General features: G+C 36.9%; 1 protein-coding gene across 1 annotated transcript in view; it reads right to left on the reverse strand.

Annotated features, from left to right (window-relative positions):
* The window catches only part of Nek11 (NIMA related kinase 11), a 337,064-nt gene that overhangs the window by 154,182 nt on the left and 163,591 nt on the right, over positions 1-19,291 (reverse strand). Inside the window, exons 11-13 of the mRNA XM_027933893.2 lie at positions 19,055-19,148; positions 16,242-16,349; positions 14,223-14,328 (exon numbers count right to left, since the gene is read on the reverse strand). Coding sequence (XP_027789694.2) covers positions 14,223-14,328; positions 16,242-16,349; positions 19,055-19,148 — 308 coding nt within the window. The remainder of the gene's footprint in view (positions 1-14,222; positions 14,329-16,241; positions 16,350-19,054; positions 19,149-19,291) is intronic.

The following is a 19,291-nucleotide window of genomic DNA, read 5'->3' on the forward strand; positions in this document are numbered from 1 at the left end:
AATTTGGAATGCCATCTATTTTGAGAAACATCTCAATGTCACAAATGTTAAAGTGAGTAAAAATGTATCATTTAGGCTGGATAAAATATATTACATATCTAATTATAAGAAAACAAAATCATCTTGCTCCATTTTTTAATAAAAAGTCAAACATGAATGCCAAATTATTAGGTGTACAAATTAAATTATAAATGTCTGTGTGCAATATTTACTTTGTTAGTTTAGTAACAAATTTAGATCTATGTTCTCATATAAAATAAGTATATTTAGAGATACTGCTTTTTACCACTCTAAAATTTCATGGGATCCAACTGTCTAAACCCCTCACATACTTGTAGAGATAAGTGTTCTTGTCACTATTGGCTATTTTGAGTTGTGCAATCCAATCTCTCAGAGCACTTCTAGATGAGACATTGGACATATAGTTATCCTTAAATCTGTATAAAAAATTTTATTACAAATTTTATTTTTTTCTTAGTCCCTTTGTGCTACTATAACCAGATAGAGTGGGGTTTAGATAGGTTTTTAAAACTAATTTTCAAACGGCTTATTAACAAAAACATTCCAGTTTTACAACCCAAGTTAGGGCATGAGTCAGGTGCACAATCATGGTACTGTAAGGCAGCATGAGGTGAATTCTATGAAAAGAGAAAAATAATTATAATAGTCAAGGAGTTCTAGTGGGAGACATCAGAACAGGTCAAGTCAAAAAGGAAGTCTTTGATGCAGGTCTTAAGGAATGAGCTAGAGTGAGATGGAGTCTCAGTGTAGTTTTGCTTTACATTTATCTAATTGCTAGAGATGTTGAAAACTTTTTCATATATTTGTCGATGGATTGTATTTCTTCTTCTGTGAAATGTCTCTTCAGTTCCTTAGCCCATTTATTGATTGGGTTATTTGTTTGTTTGTTTATTTTTGGTGTTAAGTTTTTGAGTTCTTTATATATCCTGGAGATTAATGCTCAATCTGAGGTATGTGTGGTAAAGATTTTCTCCCTTTCTGTTGGCTCTCTCTTCACTCCAGTCAAAATGGCAATTATCAAGAAGATAAGCAACAATAAATGTTGGTGAGGATGTGGGGGAAGAGGTAATCTCATGCATTGCTGGTGGTACTGCAAATTGGTGCAACAGTCTGGAAAGCAGTATGGAGATTTCTCAGAAAACTTGTAATGGAACCACCATTTGACCCAGTCATCCCACTGCTAGGTTGAAGAAGTTAAAATCAGCATACTACAAGGACACAGCCACATCAATGTTTATAGAAACTCAATTCACAGTAGCTAAACTATGGAACCAACCTAAGTATCCTTCAACAGATGAATGGATCAAGAAATTTTGGTACACACACACACACAATGGAATATTACTCAGCCTTAAAGAAAAATGAAATTATGGAATTTTCCAGTAAAAGGATGGAACTGGAGACTATCACATTAAGCGAAATAAGCCAATCCTAAAGAACCAAATGCCAAATGTTTTCCCTGATATGTGGATGCTAATTCGCAGTAATGGGGGGGGGGTCCTACAAAAGAATAGAGGTACTTGGAATTAGAGGGGAGTGAAGGAAGAGGAAGGGCTATGGAGTAGGAATGACAATAGAATGAATCAGACATTGTTACCCTATGTGCTTATATGATTACACAACATGTGTAACTAGAAAAATGAGATGTTATACTCCATTTATGTATGATGTGTCAAAATGCATTCTATTGTAATATATAACTAATTACAACAAATTAAAAATTTTAAAAAAATGAACTAAATCCAACAGGTAGACAAAAGGCAACAAGCACTATATTTTAGTCCAGAAAACAACCATGGGATTTGGGGTTTTCTTCTAACATAGGCTGCTGAGGCTGGCTTTGAACTCATGATCCTTCTGCCTCAGCCTCCCAAGGTTCTTGGATTACAAGTGTGTGCCACCACACCCAGCAAGAACCCCATTTTTGCGGATGTACATGATGGTAGGTTTCACTGTGATGTTTTCATATATATATATAATATATATATATATATATATATATATATATATATATATATATATATATATAATTATGTCAGATTTGTTCCACTGTCTTTCCTATTCTCCCCTCCCTTCACTCCATTCTCCATTGTATAATCGACTGTACTTCTACATTCCCCCATTATCAGAGAAAACATTCAACCTTTGGTTTTGGGGACTGGATTATTTCACTTAGCATGATAGTGCTTAGGTCCTTATAAATCTGCTGGTAGGGTTGCCTGCCACTCTAATGTGAGTCTTCTGTCAAGACTGAATAAAGAAGAGTCTGTTGAGAGCCACAGCTGAAGGGGCCCCAGCAAACTTCCAGCTGCCAGCAACCTTCCAGCTGCCAGCTGATGATTGGCTCACAGTGGCCCCAGCAAACTTCTAGCTGCCAACTGATTGGCTCCTCTGCGGTGATGCTCATTGGGCTGTTTCCCTGCCCTTTCAGACCACGGAGCTGCTCATTGGGGGACTTTTTTGGCTCCGCCCAAGTCACCCAGACAATCGGCCTCAAGAGCAGGAGGAGTGGGGGAGGTTGAGAGGCTCGTGGGAAGCCAGTGGTGGCAGTTGGGCTCTGAGGGTTTTCCTGAAGAGCTGTGTGGTGCTGTACGTGTGTTCTAAAAATAAAGTTCATTTCCTTTGACAAGTGGCTCCTGAATTGTGCCCAGCCAGTCAAGACTGAATAAAGAAGAGTCAAAGGATCCCAGTTCATACTACCAAAAGCACTATATAGATTTAATGCAATCCTAATTAAAATCCCAATGGAATTCCTCCATAGAAATAGAAAAAGCAATCATGAAATTCAGCTAAAAAAAAATAAAAGACCCAGAATAGCTAAAGCAATCCTTAGCAAGAAGAGTGAAGCAGGTGGCATTGCTATACCAGACTTAAACTATACTACAGAGCAATAGTAACAGAAACAGCATGGTATTGGCACCAAAACAGACTGGTAGACCAATGGTACAGAATAGAGGACACAGAGACTAACCCACAAAATTACAATAATCTCATACCAGTCCATCATCTCTAAATATCCAATTTTACTCCTGAGAGAAGATCTCAAAACTCTGTTAACAAATCATTATATATGACAATGTTTTTCAGCCTATGTTAGAAGAAAACCCCAAATCCCATGGTTGTTTTCTGGACTAAAAAGGACTTTGTGTCCCAAGTGATATCTAGAGATCATCCCATTTGCTTTTTTTTTTTTTTTGATATATTTAGTTGTAGATGGACCCAATATATTTATTTATTTATTTTATGTGGCATTGAGGATCAAACCCAGTGCCTCACACATGCTAGGAAAATACTCTACCATTGACCTATAAACCCAGCCCCCATTTGCTTTTATCTCCATAACTTCACTCATCTCTCTCTCTACCATTCGTTAGCTAATTAATATCTTTTTGTAACATCTATATGATAGGCATTATTCATGATACTTTCTTAGTATTCTGAACATCTAGAAAACATTTTCCTATTCATTAACTTTATTGAGGTATATTTTATGGACAATAAAATGCACTAATCTAAAATATAGAGTTCAGTGAGTTTTGGTAAATAGACACATCTGCGTATCCACCACCACAATTATAATCACTGTATCAAATGTATGTATCACTAAAATAGGCCCCTTTGTGCCCTTTAGTGTTGATTTCTACCACCACCACCCCATGCAACCATGGGCCTCATTTCTATTGCTGTAGATAAATATTGCTGGGTCTAGACCTTTGTGTGGAAATTGAGCCTAACAATGAAAACATTTTTGTATACCTATCCAAAATGGAGCTGAGAGGTCTTGGAGAGAAATTGCTGAGGACGTAAGCAATTCCATGAACCACCCTGCTAAGCCAACTCAACCAAACTGCCTGTCTTATCTTTAATACTATGTGGTTTTATTTCCCTTAGCAACTTGATGGAACTGCCAATTATGACCCTAAGACTGGCTTTATATAGTAACTGCCATCATATGCCTATCAGAACTTTCCAGCTCCCTCAAGCACAGAGAGTACCAGTGAACTCTTTCATAATGACTTGTGTAGCTTTCTCTCTAATACTCCACCCTCCCATTTTTTCTTTGTTCTCTGAACATACCAGAGTCCATCTTGATCTCCATGTATGTCCTGGATTACAATTCTAATTTCCAGATTACACTTTTTGTCTGGAGATAAGTTTCTTCTTTTAATTTTGTTTTGACCACAGAAATGGAACCATTCAGTCTATACTTGATTTGCATAAAATCTCTTCTACTTGGTATGTTTTTTACATTCATCCACATTATTGTATGTTTGGGGAATCTGTTCCTTTTCATTGCCCAGTAGTATAAAAAGCATTGAGAAAAGTTTATTATCTCACCTGTTCCGGACACTTGACTTGTTTTGCATTTTTAGTACTTATGAATAAAACAGCTAAGAATATTTATATACAGAACTTGTACACACGTTTTCAGTTCTTTCAAGTAACTTCAAGTGAAATTGCTTGTATTATTTGAGAAAAGTGTCATTTCTTTCTTTCTTTTTTCAATTGTTTTACTTCATTGCTTAACAACAGTAAAAGGAGAATATTAGGAATACTTTAAATGCTTTATTTATTTTATTCTAATTTGTTATGTATGACAGCAGCATGTATTACAATTCATATTACACATATAGAGCAAACATTTTCTTCTCTCTGCCTGTACAAAAATTAGACTCACACAATTCGTTTCCTCATACATGTACTTAGGATAGTGATGTCCATCTCATTACATCATCTTTCCTACCCTCATTCCCCCTTTCTTTCCCTCCCCTTTATTGTATTTAGAGTTTGTTTAATCCAACCATCTTCCTCCCTCCCAACCCCATTATGGATCAACATTCTTATACCAGAGAAAACTTTCAGTATTTGATTTTTTGGGATTGGCTAACTTCACTTAGCATTATATTCTACAACTCCATTCATTTACCTGAAAATGCCATAATTTTATTCTCTTGTAATGCTAAATAATATTCCATTGAGTATATATGCCACATTTTCATTATCCATTCATCAACTGAAGGGCATCTAGGTTGGTTCCACAGTTTAGCTAATATGAATTGTGCTGCTATAAACATTGATATGGCTGTGTTCCTGTAGTATGCTGTTTTTAAGTCCTTTGAGTATGGACTGAGGAGTGGGATAGCTGGGTAAAACCGTGGTTCCATTCCCAGGTTTCCAAGAAACCTCCATATTGCTTTCCACATTGATTGCACCAATTTGCAGTTCTACCAGCAATGTATGAGTGTATCTTTTCCCCCACATCCTTCACAATACTTATTGTAGTTTGCATTCTTAATAGCTGCCATTCTGACTGGACTGAGATGAAATCTTATAGTAGTTCTGATTTTCATTTCATTAATTGCTAGAGATATTGAACATTTTTCCCATATATCTGTTGATTGTGTATCATCTTCTGAGAAGTGTCTTTTCAGCTCCTTGGAACATTTATTGATTGGATTATTTGGTTTTTTGGCATTGAGATTTTTGAGTTCTTTATATATCCTAGAAATTAGTGCTCTATCTGACGTGTATGTGGTAAAAACTTGCTACCCAAATGTAGGCTCTCTGTTCACTTCACTGATTGTTTCTTTTGCTGAGAAGAAGCTTTTTTGTTTGATTCCATCCCGTTTATTGATTCTGGATTTCATTTCTTGTGCTATAGGAGTCTTATTAAGGAAGTTGGGGTCTAATCCAACATGATGGAGATTTGGGTCTACTTTTTCTTCTATTAGGCACAGTGTTTTTTGTTTAATTCCTAGGTCCTTGATCCACTTTGAGTTAAGTTTTGTGCATGGTGAGAGATAGGGGCTTAATTTCATTTTTTTTGCATATGGATTTCCAGTTTTCACAGAATCATTTGTTGAACAGGATATCTTTTCTCCAATGTACGTTTTTTTGTCGCTTTTGTCTAATATAACTGTAATTATGTGAATTAGTCTCTGTGTCCTCTATTCTGTACCATTGGCCTACAAGTCTATTTTGGTGCCAATACCATGCTGTTTTTGTTACTATTGCTCTGCAGTAGAGTTTATGGTCTGGTATAGTGATGCCACCTGCTTCACTCTTCTTGCTAATGATTGCTTTAGCTATTCTGGGTCTCTTATTTTTCCAGATGACTTTCATGACTGCTTTTTCTACTTCTATGAGGAATGCCATTGGGATTTTGATTAGGATTGCATTAAATCTGTATAGTGCTTTTGGTAATATGGTCATTTTGGCAATATTAATTCTGCTATCCAAGAACAAGGGAGATCTTTCCATCTTCTAAGGTCTTCTTTAATTTCTTTCTTTAGCATTCTGTAGTTTCACATCTTTCATTAAGTTTATTCCCAAGTATTTTATTTTTTGCTTGAGGTTTTTATAAATGGGGTAGTTTTCCTCATTTCCCTTTCAGAGGATTTTTCACTGATATACAGAAATACCTTTAATTTATGGGTGTTGATTTTATATGCTGTTACTTTGCTGAATTCATTTATTAGTTCTAGAAGTTGGCTGGTGGAATTTTTGGGTCTTCTAGGTATAGAACCATATCATCAGCAAATAGTGATAATTTGAGTTCTCCTTTTCCTATCCATATCCCTTTAATTTCTTTCATATGTCTAATTGCTCTGGCCAGTATTTCAAGAACTATGTTAAATAGAAGTGGTAAAAGAGGGTATCCCTATCTTGTTCCAGTTTTTAGAGGGAATGCTTTCAATTTTTCTCCATTTAGAATGATGCTAGCCTAGGGTTTAGCATAGATAGCTTTTACAATGTTGAGATATGTTCCCGTTATCCCTAGTTTTTCCAGTGTTTTGAACATGAAGGGGTGCTGTATTTTGTTGAATGCTTATTCTGCATCTATTGAGATGACCATATTGTTCTTATCTTTAAGTCTATTGATGTGAAGAATTGCATTTATTGATTTCCATATGTTGAACCACCTTGCATCCCTGGGAGGAACCCCACTTGATCATGGTGCACTATCTTTTTGATATGCTTTTGTATTTAATTTGTCAGAATTTTTGCATCTATGTTCATTAGAGGTATTGGTATTGGTCTGAAGTTTTCTTTCTTTGATGTGTCTTTGCCTGGTCTTTGCATTCAGGGTGATATTGGCCTCATAGAATGAGTTTGAAAGTGCTCCCTCTTTTTCTATTTCACAAAATAATTTGAGGAGTATTGGTATTAGTTCTTCATTAAAGGTCTTGTAGAACTCAGGTGTGTATCAATCTGGTCCTGGGCTTTTCTTGGTTGGTAGGCTTCTGATGCCATCTTCTATTTCATCTCTTGAAATTAATGTTTACATAGTGTACATCATCCTGATTCTGTATGGACAAATCATATGACTCTAGAATTTTTTTTATGCCTTTGATAGTTTCTATTTCATTAGAGTACAAGTTTTCAAAAATAATTTCTAATTATCTTCTGTATTTCTGTAGTGTCTTTTGTGCTATTTCCTTTTTTTTATCATGTAATGTTAGTAATTTGAATTTTCTCTCTCCTTTTCATTAGCATGGCTAAAAGTTTGTCAATTTTATTTTTTCAAAGAACCAACTTTTTATCTTGTCAATTTTTTCAATTGTTTCTTTTATTTCAATTTCATTCATTTCAGCTGATTTTAATTATTTCTGTCTTCTATTGCTTTTGGTGTTTATTTGTTCTTCTTTTCTAGGGCTTTGAGATGTAATGTTAGATCATTTATTTGTTGACTTTTTCTTCTTTTAAGAAATGAAATCCATGCAATGTACTTTCCTATTTATATTTATATATATATATTTTTTAGTTGCAGTCGTCAATACCTTTATTTTTTATTATTTTTTTAATGTGGTACTGAGGATCGAACCCAGGGCCTCACACGTGCTAAGCAAGTGCTCTACCACTGAGCCACAACCCCAGCCCCGCAATGTACTTTCCTATTATTACTGCCTTCATAGTGTCCCAGAGATTTCTATAGTTCCCCTGAGTTATATCAATGTTTTCATTTACCTCTAAGAATTTTTTAATCTCCTCCTTTATATCTTTTGCAACCCATTTTTCATCCAGTAGCATATTATTTAGTCTTCAGGTGTTGGAGAAGCTTTTATTTTTTATTTTATCATTGTTTTCTAGTTTTATTCCATTATGATCTGATAGAATGCAGAGTAGTATCTCTACTTTTCTGTATTTGCTAAGAGTTGCTTTGTGGCACAATATTATGGTCTATTTTAGAGAAGGATCCATGTGCTGCTGAGAAGAATGTGTATTTGCTTGTTGAAGGATGAAATATTCTATATACATCAGTTAAGTCTAAGTTATTGATTGTGTTAATGAGTTCTATACTTTCTTTGTTCAGTTTTTCTTTGGAAAGATCTATCCAGTGGTGAAAGTGGTGTTAAAGATACCCAGAATTATTGTGTTGTGGTCTATTTGACTCTTAAACTTGAGAAGAGTTTGTTTGATGAACATAGATGCTCCATTGTTTGGGGCATATATATTTATAATTGTTATGTCTTATTGATGTGTGTTTCCCTTGAGCCATATGTAGTGTCCTTCTTTATCCCTTTTGATTAACTTTAGCTTGAAGTCTACTTTATTTGATATGAGGATGGAAACCCCTGCTTGCTTCCACAGTCCATGTGAGTGGTATGATTTTTCTCAACCTTTTGAGTCTGTGCATGTCTCTTCCTATGAGATGAGTCTCTTGGAGGCAGCATATTGTTGGGTCTGTTTTTTAAAATCCAATCTGCCAGTCTACGTCTTTTGATTGGTGAGTTTATGCCATAAATATTCAGGGTTATTATTGAGACATGATTTATATTCCCAGTTATTTTATCTTTGGTATTTAACTTTACTTGGTTTCTCCTTTGATTGGTTTTTCCTTTAATGTAATACCTCCCTTAACTCTTGTTTTTCAATTCCTCTTCATGGAATATTTTGCCAAGGATATCTGTAGTGCAGGCTTTCTAGATGTAAATTCTCTTAACTTTTGTTTATTATGGAAGGTTTTTATTTCATCATCAAATCTAAAGCTTATTTTGCTAAATATAAGAATCTTGGTTGGCATCCATTTTCTTTCAGAACTTGGTATATATGTTATTCTATGATCTCCTGGCTTTGAGGGTCTGGGTTAAAAAATCTGCTGATATATGAATTGGCCTCCCTCTATATGTGATCTGATTCCTCTCTTGTGGCCTTTAAGATTCTATCCTTATTCTGTATGCTAGGCATTTTCCTTATAATGTGCCTTGGTGTAGATCTGTTGTAATTTTGTACATTTGACGTTTTGTAAGCCTCTTGAATTTGATTTTTCAATTCATTCTTCATACTTGGGAAATTTTCTGAATGAAGAATTGTGAATTCCTTTGATTTAAAACTCTGTGCTTTCCTCTATCTCAATAACTCTTAGATTTGGTCTTTTTATTCTATTCCATAATTCTTGGATGTTCTATTCTTGGTTTCTTACGATCTTCACTGTGTGGTCAACTTTATTTTCCTGATTGTATACTTTGTCTTCATTATCTGATGTTCTTTCTTCCAAGTGATCTAGTCTGTTGGTTATGCGTTCTATTGAGTTTTTTATTTGGTTTATTGTTTCCTTCATTTCAAGAATTTCTGATTTTTTTTTCAGAGTCTCTGCTTCTTGAAATAGTCTTTTGCTACCTATATTTGCTCTTATATCTTTGTTGAAGTGATCAATTGTTGCCTGTTTTTGTTCATTTAGGTCATCCTTTAATTCACAGATCATTTTAATTACGTTTATTCTGAACTCCTTCTCTGATATTTCATCAACTTCACTGTCCATGGACTCTGTTATTACTTGTACCTCACCTTGATGTTGGGCTTCCAGACCCTGAAGCTGTGCTCAGTGTGTGCTAGTGAAACTAAAGGTGGTGGTGGCAATAGCAGAGGTAACTCAAGATAGCAGTGGAAGTGCCCCAAGATGGATGCAGGTCTTTCAGTGATGGGGCTGAAAGGGTGGACCTTACACTGCCTTTGGGATGCCTGCTCCAAGATTCAGCTGCTTCTAGGCCCTGTCTGTTAGCAAAAGGTAAAGGCTACTGTGTGGAGAAGGCTGTGGGAATGTTTGCAGAGTCCCAATATGGAAGTGGGTTAGGCCTGGCCTGAGGCTGGCTGCGGGTGTGTTTGTGTGGCAGACCCAGGCCTACCCTGGGCCTGGGTCCTGCGCAGGTCAGTGTAGGAGCATCTGAACCAGGCCAGAGCTTCGGCGGGGGTCCACTAGTCAGAGGAGGCGGTCCTGTGCTCTGGAGGGTGTCTTCTGGTGGTGGGATAGACCCAGGCCTATCCTGGGCCTGGGTCTCATGCAGGTGGGTGGAGGTGGATCTAGACCAGGCAGAGAAATGTCATTTCTTGAGTCAGCAGAAGTTTTCTTTTTAAAAAATTAAAACAATAAAAAAATACCATGATTAAGTTCAAATCACCTTATTTATACTTGGACATTTAAAAAGAAGAAATAATGTTTGAGTCACAGAGTAGTCCATGAAGGAGTTAAAGAAAAGCCATCTAGAAATAATGCCAGATAGGTATATTGGTTATATCAAGCTGAAATCACTTGAGTAACTGAAACTGCAAGAAGGGCCATTTGAACTATCCTTCCCCAGATGCAACGAGCCATAAAGATTCTTTTGGAATGGATCTGCTTCACGTGCCAAGGCTGGAAAATAGCCTTGATCATCAGAGACTGATATTGGGGCTGCAATGAACCTGAGGAAATAAACTCTTTGAAGTAACCCTTACCTTCCACTGTCTTCTACATCACCCCCATATACATAGCATAGTAACATCCTTAGAATTTACTATCCAAGTCCATACAGCCACTTGTCCTATCATTTCTTCACAAATTTATTGCTCTTTGTCCAAAAGTATAAAAACATCATGCCTTGGTCATTTATTTGGATTTTACTCTCTTGTAAAGATTCCTGTGTACATGTAAAATTAATAAAACTTTATGCTTTAATCTTGTTAATCAGCTTTTATATTAATTAGTTTCCTAGTTTTGGCCAAAAAGCCTACAGAAGAACTAAGGGACAGAGGAGGGGATTTCTCTCTTCCCTATACCCACAACTGAAAAAGGCATGTGGCTTTCCTACAGGCAAACAAAGTATAACCCCCATGAGGTCAGAGTTTTCTCCAGGTACTAAGAGGAGGCTCAGGACTTGCTCCAGAAATAGATAAAAGGGAAATTAAGAGGTGGTAGCTGGTCAGGATGTAGGCAGGCATGTGAGGCCTGCAGTCTTCATGCCTTTCAGGTATGGGTTAAGGGATTAAGGGATAGGCTGGGCTAAGGGATTATGTCCTGGGCAGATCCAAGCTCATGAGTCTCAGGCTATATCAACTTTGCAAGAAATACTTGAGCAAGTCAGTTATGAGCTACTGAAGATAAGGCCAGAGTGCAAGGAAAGACTTTGAAAAAATTAATTTGCAAGAAATAAATCAGCATTAAATATAAGGAATTATTTTAAAATAATTTAACACTGTGGTTTTACTTATTCATTTGATTATAATAACTTTGGTAACCATAACTTTGGCTAGATAAAATCACCTATAGCCAACTAAATGCACATCAAACATAAATAATGTCTTGACCTGCCTTCTTTTCCTACAAATCCACACATCCCAAGGGGAATTTCCAGTTCAAGATCAAAGAATGATTAAATAGTTGGTGAAGGAGTTTTTAAAAAATGACTGAGTAATTTTACTTTGTATATACATGCTAGAAAAAAAAGTAAAATAAAATAAACAAAAATGTCCTCTTGGTGCTGAAAGTTTGGTGCCAAATCTTCTAAAAAGCAAAGAGCCTTGGGAAAATAATTAGCCACTTAATCAGTCTCATGTTTCAAAAGTTCATAATGAAGCTGTGTGATCAACAATCATCCTGTATTTGCTCACCATTCTAATGAGATGTCAAACCCAAAGGTTGCATTTTCACAATTCTAAGTCTCTCTTTCAACTTAATGTTTAAGAAAAATTTGTATTTAGAAATGTGAATTTACAGAGAAGAAAACATATGGGATATGCTAAAAGTATTTTACAAGGCATCTGACCAACTAAAACTACTTTTTTGTTTGTTTTAAGTTTGGGATTTTGTTTATCTTACAGCATATTACAGTAATCTAAGTAGTGTTTCCTTGTAGCATAAATAAGGTGGCCAAGGAAATAGATGTGACCATTTCCAGTTTGCCTGGTAAATCAATGTGTGGTCTACCATAATGAAACCTCAATAACAAAACACAGAATGAAAAGTAAGGACATCAGCTCAGGTCTCCCAGTAGTGGCTGGAATCTGCAATCAGGGGTAGCTTAGGAGTAATTTTTCTACTTCATTTCACAAAAATTAGCATAGAGACACACAACAAAGACTTTCTGCCTTTTGAAAGTCCAATTCACTTGACATGCTTGACTATTTCTCATAAACCTATTGCTCCTACTCATCAGTTTGAGGGAAATGGTAGGGGTGTGGCTGCATGAGAAAGCAGGTGTTCTAATGGTCCTTTGAAAACTGATTAGTGTCTTAGGCTTCTCATCTCAGAAATGCATTGATAGGTACTTTTTCCTACTTGAAGCCAGGAGGATGAGCCCAAATTCTTGGTTCTAGACCACTCAATTCAATATACTGTCCTGGGACAATGGCACTTCCCTATAGCACAACACAAGCCACCCTTATCAGGTGCTACACAAAATGGCCTAACTTTCTCAGTTTTCTGTTATTGGAAAGAAGGGTCCATGGAATATTCCTATACTTCCAAATTTCACTTTTGGAAACTAACAAACAATATATTAAAGAAACACCTATGAAAGATCTAACACAAGTCCATCTCATATACATATTCATTTGTCAATTATATCTGTTTCAAAATGCTTTTGCAGCATTACTGTTAAAAACTGATTTAAAAGCTTTGTTAGTCCCTGTATTTAGGTGCTAGTCTCCATACAGCTGAAGGAGGTAGCTCAACCTCTAAGAGCTCTATCCGGAGAATCTTAAGTGCAAATGTGTGCTGAGATGACCAAACAATCCAAGCTTCACTATCCTAATTCTCAATTTGCGAAGAAAACTATCCTACTGCCCAAGACCTGGCAGACTTCCAACTATAGGGAGTACAAGTGGCCCACGACCCAGCTGCTATGCTTTTGAAATCCTCCACATTCTCTCAGAGGCCCTCTCCGAAGAAGACAGCACAGTACAGCTGGCCTCCAATGGATGGCTTTGCTGGAGGACTTTGTGATACCTTGCTAACTTTGGCTCATAGCAGAAGAGAACACTTCCACCAAGCATTCTCTCTTTAGTTAGAATAAGACTTTAATCACAGTCTGACAGTGTCTGACAGTTCTCCTAACCTCTCCCAGCTGCTTTCCTATTTCCTTTCATGCAGGTATTTTCCCTAAAAATAACCATGCATTTTAGTTCTATCTTGGCATCTGGCTCCCAGAAGTCTAGACTAATATATTATTCATTCATTTATTGGTCATTCATTCAAGAAATTGAATTTCCATGTTTCTGGCACGTCATTCTAGGCACTGGGGAGAGTGGTGAGCAAGACTAAGAAAACCTGTACATTCATAAACTCCCCACAAATTATCATAACTGCCTCTCTTTCTTCAGCTCCTAATGTGTGCTAAGTATTTATATGCCTCATCTCATTTGTTCTTTACAATAACCCTGAAAATGTTGTTTGTTTCATGAATAAAGAAACTAAGACCTGGAAGAATAAGTTTCCAGGGGCCTCTCTGATAGGGCCAGCTTTTTTACTCCAAAATCTATGCTTTTCAGTGATGATGTATATCATCCATTTAGGTAACAGCTCTAAGCAATTTTATTTTCTAGCAATTCTTGCCCATCTGAATAGTTGATTTTACACAAAGTATGGTTTCATTTCTTTAATATAAATTTATAAGGGCTGGGGGAACAATCTATAAGAGAGGGAAACTGCACTTCAGAGCATTCACAGTCAGTCCTACACTGTTTCAAAGTCAGGTCAATGATGATAGCATGTAATCCATTCAGAGACGGTCCCCCACCAGGTGTGAGTTTCCAACTGTGTTCACTATTACAAAGAACATAGAGAGGAAAGAAATGCTTGGTTAATCTGTTTTTCATCCTGGTCATGGCCCAATGCTGGCAAGCTGATAGAGAGTGGTCACATACAATCAGAGCTTCTCTTAGAGGCTGGCAAGGCCCACTGCAGGCAGCCAAGCACTCTGATGACAGCTGATGCAAACACATACCATTATGTTCAAGGTCAGTGATGGCCTCTTCTATACTCGAGTCAAAGTCCAGGGAAGGAGTAGGCTGAGACTCAGGTAGGTTCTCTGAAGCTGGTTCATCTAATTCCTTATGGGAGGAAATTAATAATTCATCAGAAGTTGACAGAAAGAAATAGGACTACCACAAATGAGATCATATTCTTGTTTAAAAGATTATTTGGAAACAAAAACCTACCAAATTCTCTCCCTTAAACATAATAACTTTTTCAAACTTTAAGATAGTAACTTGGGTTAGGAGAAAAATAGTCCTGAATCAATGAGACAGGTGACCTTGGGCAAACACTTGAACTTCATAGCCCTCAGGTTTAGGTCCATGACTAGTAGGTCAAGCAGGATGCCCAGAGTAAAAAATTAACACTCAGGTTCAGGCAAGTGCAGGCTCCACTGGCAGCTAGGAGTGATGCTTTCTATTTTGCACCCAGGGCACTCCACCTTTGTCATTCCTGTCCTGAATTTTTCTTCATCTCAAAATTAAAAAGCATTGGCTTGAATGACTTCCAGCTTCTTGTCTAGCTTTAAAAACTCCATGATTCTATGAATTTTAATTTCTTAAAAGCAAAATATCTAAGAGAATACTTAGAATTCTTACTTCAAATAAACAAAGGTAAACTTCATAAACATATCAATAAGTATTTCAACAAATCACCTTGTCCTTTTCCCCCCCAGTTTTGAGTGTGTATGTGTTTGTCACCTAGAATGGATGGTAAATTGGCCTCTTTTCCTTGATAAATGGCTTTGATGCAGAGCTACTCCAAGAATGTCTTCTTATTAAGAAGGAAATTAAAAGGAAAAATTAATCTTATGTCTTTTGTTTTCTATTTTGCTGTGCTCGGAAATGAACCCAGGGCCTTCTGCATGCTGGGCAAGCACTCTACCACTGACCCACATTACCAGTCCTAAACTAATATTAAATAAATACGTAAAAATGAAGCTATGCCACACTGTGATGTAGCATTTGTGAAAATATGGTCATAAAGTGGTTTTTAAAAGTCCATTTTCTATACTATATACTTAATTATTTCAGGAAGTACAACTGAATTCCAAATTTCAAAGGATCACTGATGGTACATAGAGAACTTCAAGAACAAAGAATAGAAATTGCATGAAATGTGATTTTACATGTGCTTTAGCACTTATTTGAAAATAAGTACTTGGACTCTCAAGTTATTTTGATTTGCTAAGGTCCTCTTTTAATAGAACAAACAGAGTTGTTAAAATTGTTCTTTTAGTATAGAAGGACTTGATCTCATATTTGATCCCCATTACCATTCCATGCATGATGGAGACCTGCTCTGACATGCACTTTTCACAGAAACTCAACCTGGGCACCAGTGCAAATATATACCAAAAAGATGAATGGGGCTTATCTTTTATATTATGGTACATAGTTGTTTTTAAGATACCATTCTTTAAGGAAATGGTGCCTAATATCAGTCTACCTACATTCAACTGTGCTTCAAGATTTCATAGCTCAAATTCAACCAAGCAGAAACTGCCTGCCAAAGTAAAAGATGTTGTCAGTTAGGGTCTGAAAAACAAAGCAAGTTACTCTCTCAAATGCTTCAAAGAATTTTTATAACATGTAACAATCAGTTCATTCACTCCCATAACTGATTCTCTCCTATGACTGCTTCTGAAATAAAAAAGGGGCTTGCTTCAGCCATTCAAGAGAGAAGGAAAAAGGAATTGAGAAGAGAGTCCCCAATGAGATTAGGAAGAACTTAAGTTGTAAATATGTGTAGAGGCAGGGGAATAAAAGCATTCAAAGAAGGGAGCATTTTCCTCTTCTTCTTTATCACATTTTTCTTTAGTCTCTTGCATCTGATTCATCCATTTTCTTTCTTATACTTTATTTCATCTATCTCAGTTCAACCTTCAGGTCCCTCTGCAAAATGTTTGACTTTGGTTTTCTTCCTCTTTGTTCAGTGAATATCATTAAACCCATCTCACTCTTTTGCCTGTGGATGTGATTAAACTTGCCTCTTCCTTGCCTGGCTGTCTCTCTCCATCCTCCTCCTGCGGTGAACAAGAAAGTCTTCTCTCCATTTGCTTCTCCTTTTCTTCTGTTCCCATTAAGTGATTTTTTTCCTAAAGAGATTATAAGAAGATCTGTTCATTGGAGGTTTTTCCAGGTCTTCCTTCATCTGGAGGTGAACTGCTGCTTTCAGGAGCCCTATTTTCAATAATTAATCAGAGTATGGTCTTGGGCCAGCAGCCTTGGAATTGGCAGAGTGCTTGTTAGAAATGCAATATTCCAGCCACCCCCAACCCCAGAACAAATAAATCAGAACCTACATTTTAACAAGATCCATAGGCCTCCCAGGTACATTTTGAATTCTGAGAAATGTTACTATAAGCCATAGAAATTTGAGCAAGAGCCAGTTGATTGTGGAGGTCAAAGATCAGAGGGTTTTCCAGAAGAGGAGGTGAAGTTTTGGAAGAGAGAAGATGGGAAGCTAACAATAGGCCAGAGAGAAATGGCTGTTACAATAGCACAAAAGGGAGCAGGGAGCTTGGGAGAGCTGAGCAACCATGCAGGGCTGAACCAGCTGGGAAAAGGACATAATCTGTGAGGAGAATAGATTTAAGACTCTCACATATAAGACTCTCACAGACTGGAGCATTTTCTGCTCCCATCAATATATAAACTAGGACACATGCTTCTGGAAAGCTCAGGCCTAGAGATGCTGATAGCATTAAACCTTGGAAGATCAAAGAATGAACTAAAATCTCTGGCCAGGGCAACACTGGGCACTTCCCTACCTTTTCCGTTTGCTCATTGCTGATAGACAGAGGATGGAATTGGGAATTCACTGAGGAAATTATGATTTTTATAAAATCTTCTTTTTTCTCAGTTGTTCCAATATCTGGATGTTTTGCCTAGCTCCCATGTTCTGTGGGATAACATATGGATAACAAAATCTCCTGAGATTCTGCCTGCCATATGGTCTCAGAGTTATCTTTAGACTTCAAGACACCCTGATATATAGGGGGATGGGAAGACCGGATACCATACAACATAGTTATAATGCTGATAATATTTATATCAGAAAAAAAGAACACAAAATGATTATCTTGAGGGGTCAAAGAAGGAAAGCAAAAAGTTAACTTATTGGATAATAACACTTAAGATCATACTTGAAAATACACTTTTATTTGCCATATAGTAACTTCAAAAATAAAGTCATTAGGTTCATAAAACAAAATGCAACTAAATAATAGTTCTCAATTTCCAGTCTTAGGGGGAAAGTCTCTTAGAATCAGGGGTCCCTGAGAATTCCAGAAAAAAGCATCCCAGTTTCTGTCCAGAACAAATAGTTTACGCACATTAACGAACAGAATCCTTATGATCCTGCCAGTCCTCCTTGTTTGGATCTATGAAAATGTGCAGTTCTCAGTCTCAGAATCAGGGAAAAAGATCCACATCCACAGGTTTTCCTTGAAAAGCCCACAAAATCTGGGGAGCTGAGGAAAGGTGCTAGGTTTTCAGAGGGCTTGGATCATTCCACATTATGGTGGCATCAAATAGGAATCTAACCCTGCTGCTGAACCCTGTGTCATTTCAGCCAACAATTTCTCCACTAACTAGGGTCTGTAACCTCATCTCCCAAGTCTTTGGGACCTGCAAAAAGATCCCATAGCTGGCTTTACTTAACAGAGGTACCAGATGGGTGAAGAAGCAGAGTGGGATTGAGCATGTATGTCCAGCATTTCCACAGTATCTGCTAATTGGTCCAGTAAACAGAAGGAGATTGTGAGCTCAGAGGAAGTTTTGCCCCCTATTTGGTCCAATTTTGGATTTTCAGAACTCTAAAGCATCTAGTACCCCTAAATATTTGATAAAGGTAGTTCACTAGCAGCTCTCCTCCTCAGAAGGGCAGAAAACAAGTGTTCCTAGGCCCTACCTAGCTGAGAGTGAGCTCTGCTAAGGTTTGAATGTCCCTTGGTTTGAGGCCTCTGATACTATACTACTACAGAATTAGCATCCTCAGGGTTCAAAGGATTCTCCCCACAGCCTCTGGGGGAGGTTGGTTCTTCCTGTGAAAGGTAAGAATCTCTTTCACATACAGGAATTTCCACTGAATGAATGAGAAATATCTCCAACCCAAATTGCTTTTACCAGGAGAGCTATGAGTTAGTGTTGATGTTGAGTAACCAAATATGACCTCATAAAGACTACCTTGAGCATCAGAGCCTACCCCAAGGCCTGTGGAGATATTTTCAACCATTAGTGAAAATGGCATTTGCTATTCAAAGATTTGGAATATAGAGGATATGAATTTGGGATCCATGTCATGTAAACCTACAACCCTATTCCTTATCATATAGCTATGGTGGTTCTTCAGAGTTTGAATGAAGTTATTAACACAATACACATGATATAAGTGGGAGAGAGACAATAAAAAGGGAAAGAATAAAAATAAGAAAGGTCAATGAACTAAAGAGGTAAGACATCTACAACATGGGTGGAATTAAAAATTAGAAATACACATATGTGTTCTAAGATCTAGTTATTTAACTCATCAACTGTGTATTCAGTGCCAATCCTTTATAAACTACATAGTAGGCACTCAATAAATGTGTTGGATACATCACCTGATCCACCTCTGTGGATCTTTGAGTTAGTGTTTTTTCCAATTGATGGCCTACATTCTAGAATCCTCCCTGGAATTAGAAACTTGGTCATGGTACTTTTATTTTCTAACCTGTCCCTTTTCCTATACAACTACCTATATGAGTATGTAGAATCTGAAGCAAGAAAGAGTCTTATGTAAAATTTAAGAGATACTTACATGAAGCACATTTGTACTCAGCTGCTGAAAGTTCCGAGATCTCAATTCTTGCATCCGCTTGTTATTCTCTTCATACTTGTCTTCCACAATTTTTCTGCAAATTTAAAGTGAACATACAAAAGTAACTCAAATTTCTAAAACTATGTCTTATCTACAGATATGTATGATCCCTGTTCAGGGATCATGGGCAGATTAGGCTGATGGGAAGCCAGGTCATCTCTCTCTCGCTTGGGAAGT

This window comes from Marmota flaviventris, chromosome 8 (assembly GCF_047511675.1).
Source record: "Marmota flaviventris isolate mMarFla1 chromosome 8, mMarFla1.hap1, whole genome shotgun sequence".
In the NCBI taxonomy this organism is placed as follows: Eukaryota; Metazoa; Chordata; class Mammalia; order Rodentia; family Sciuridae; genus Marmota; species Marmota flaviventris.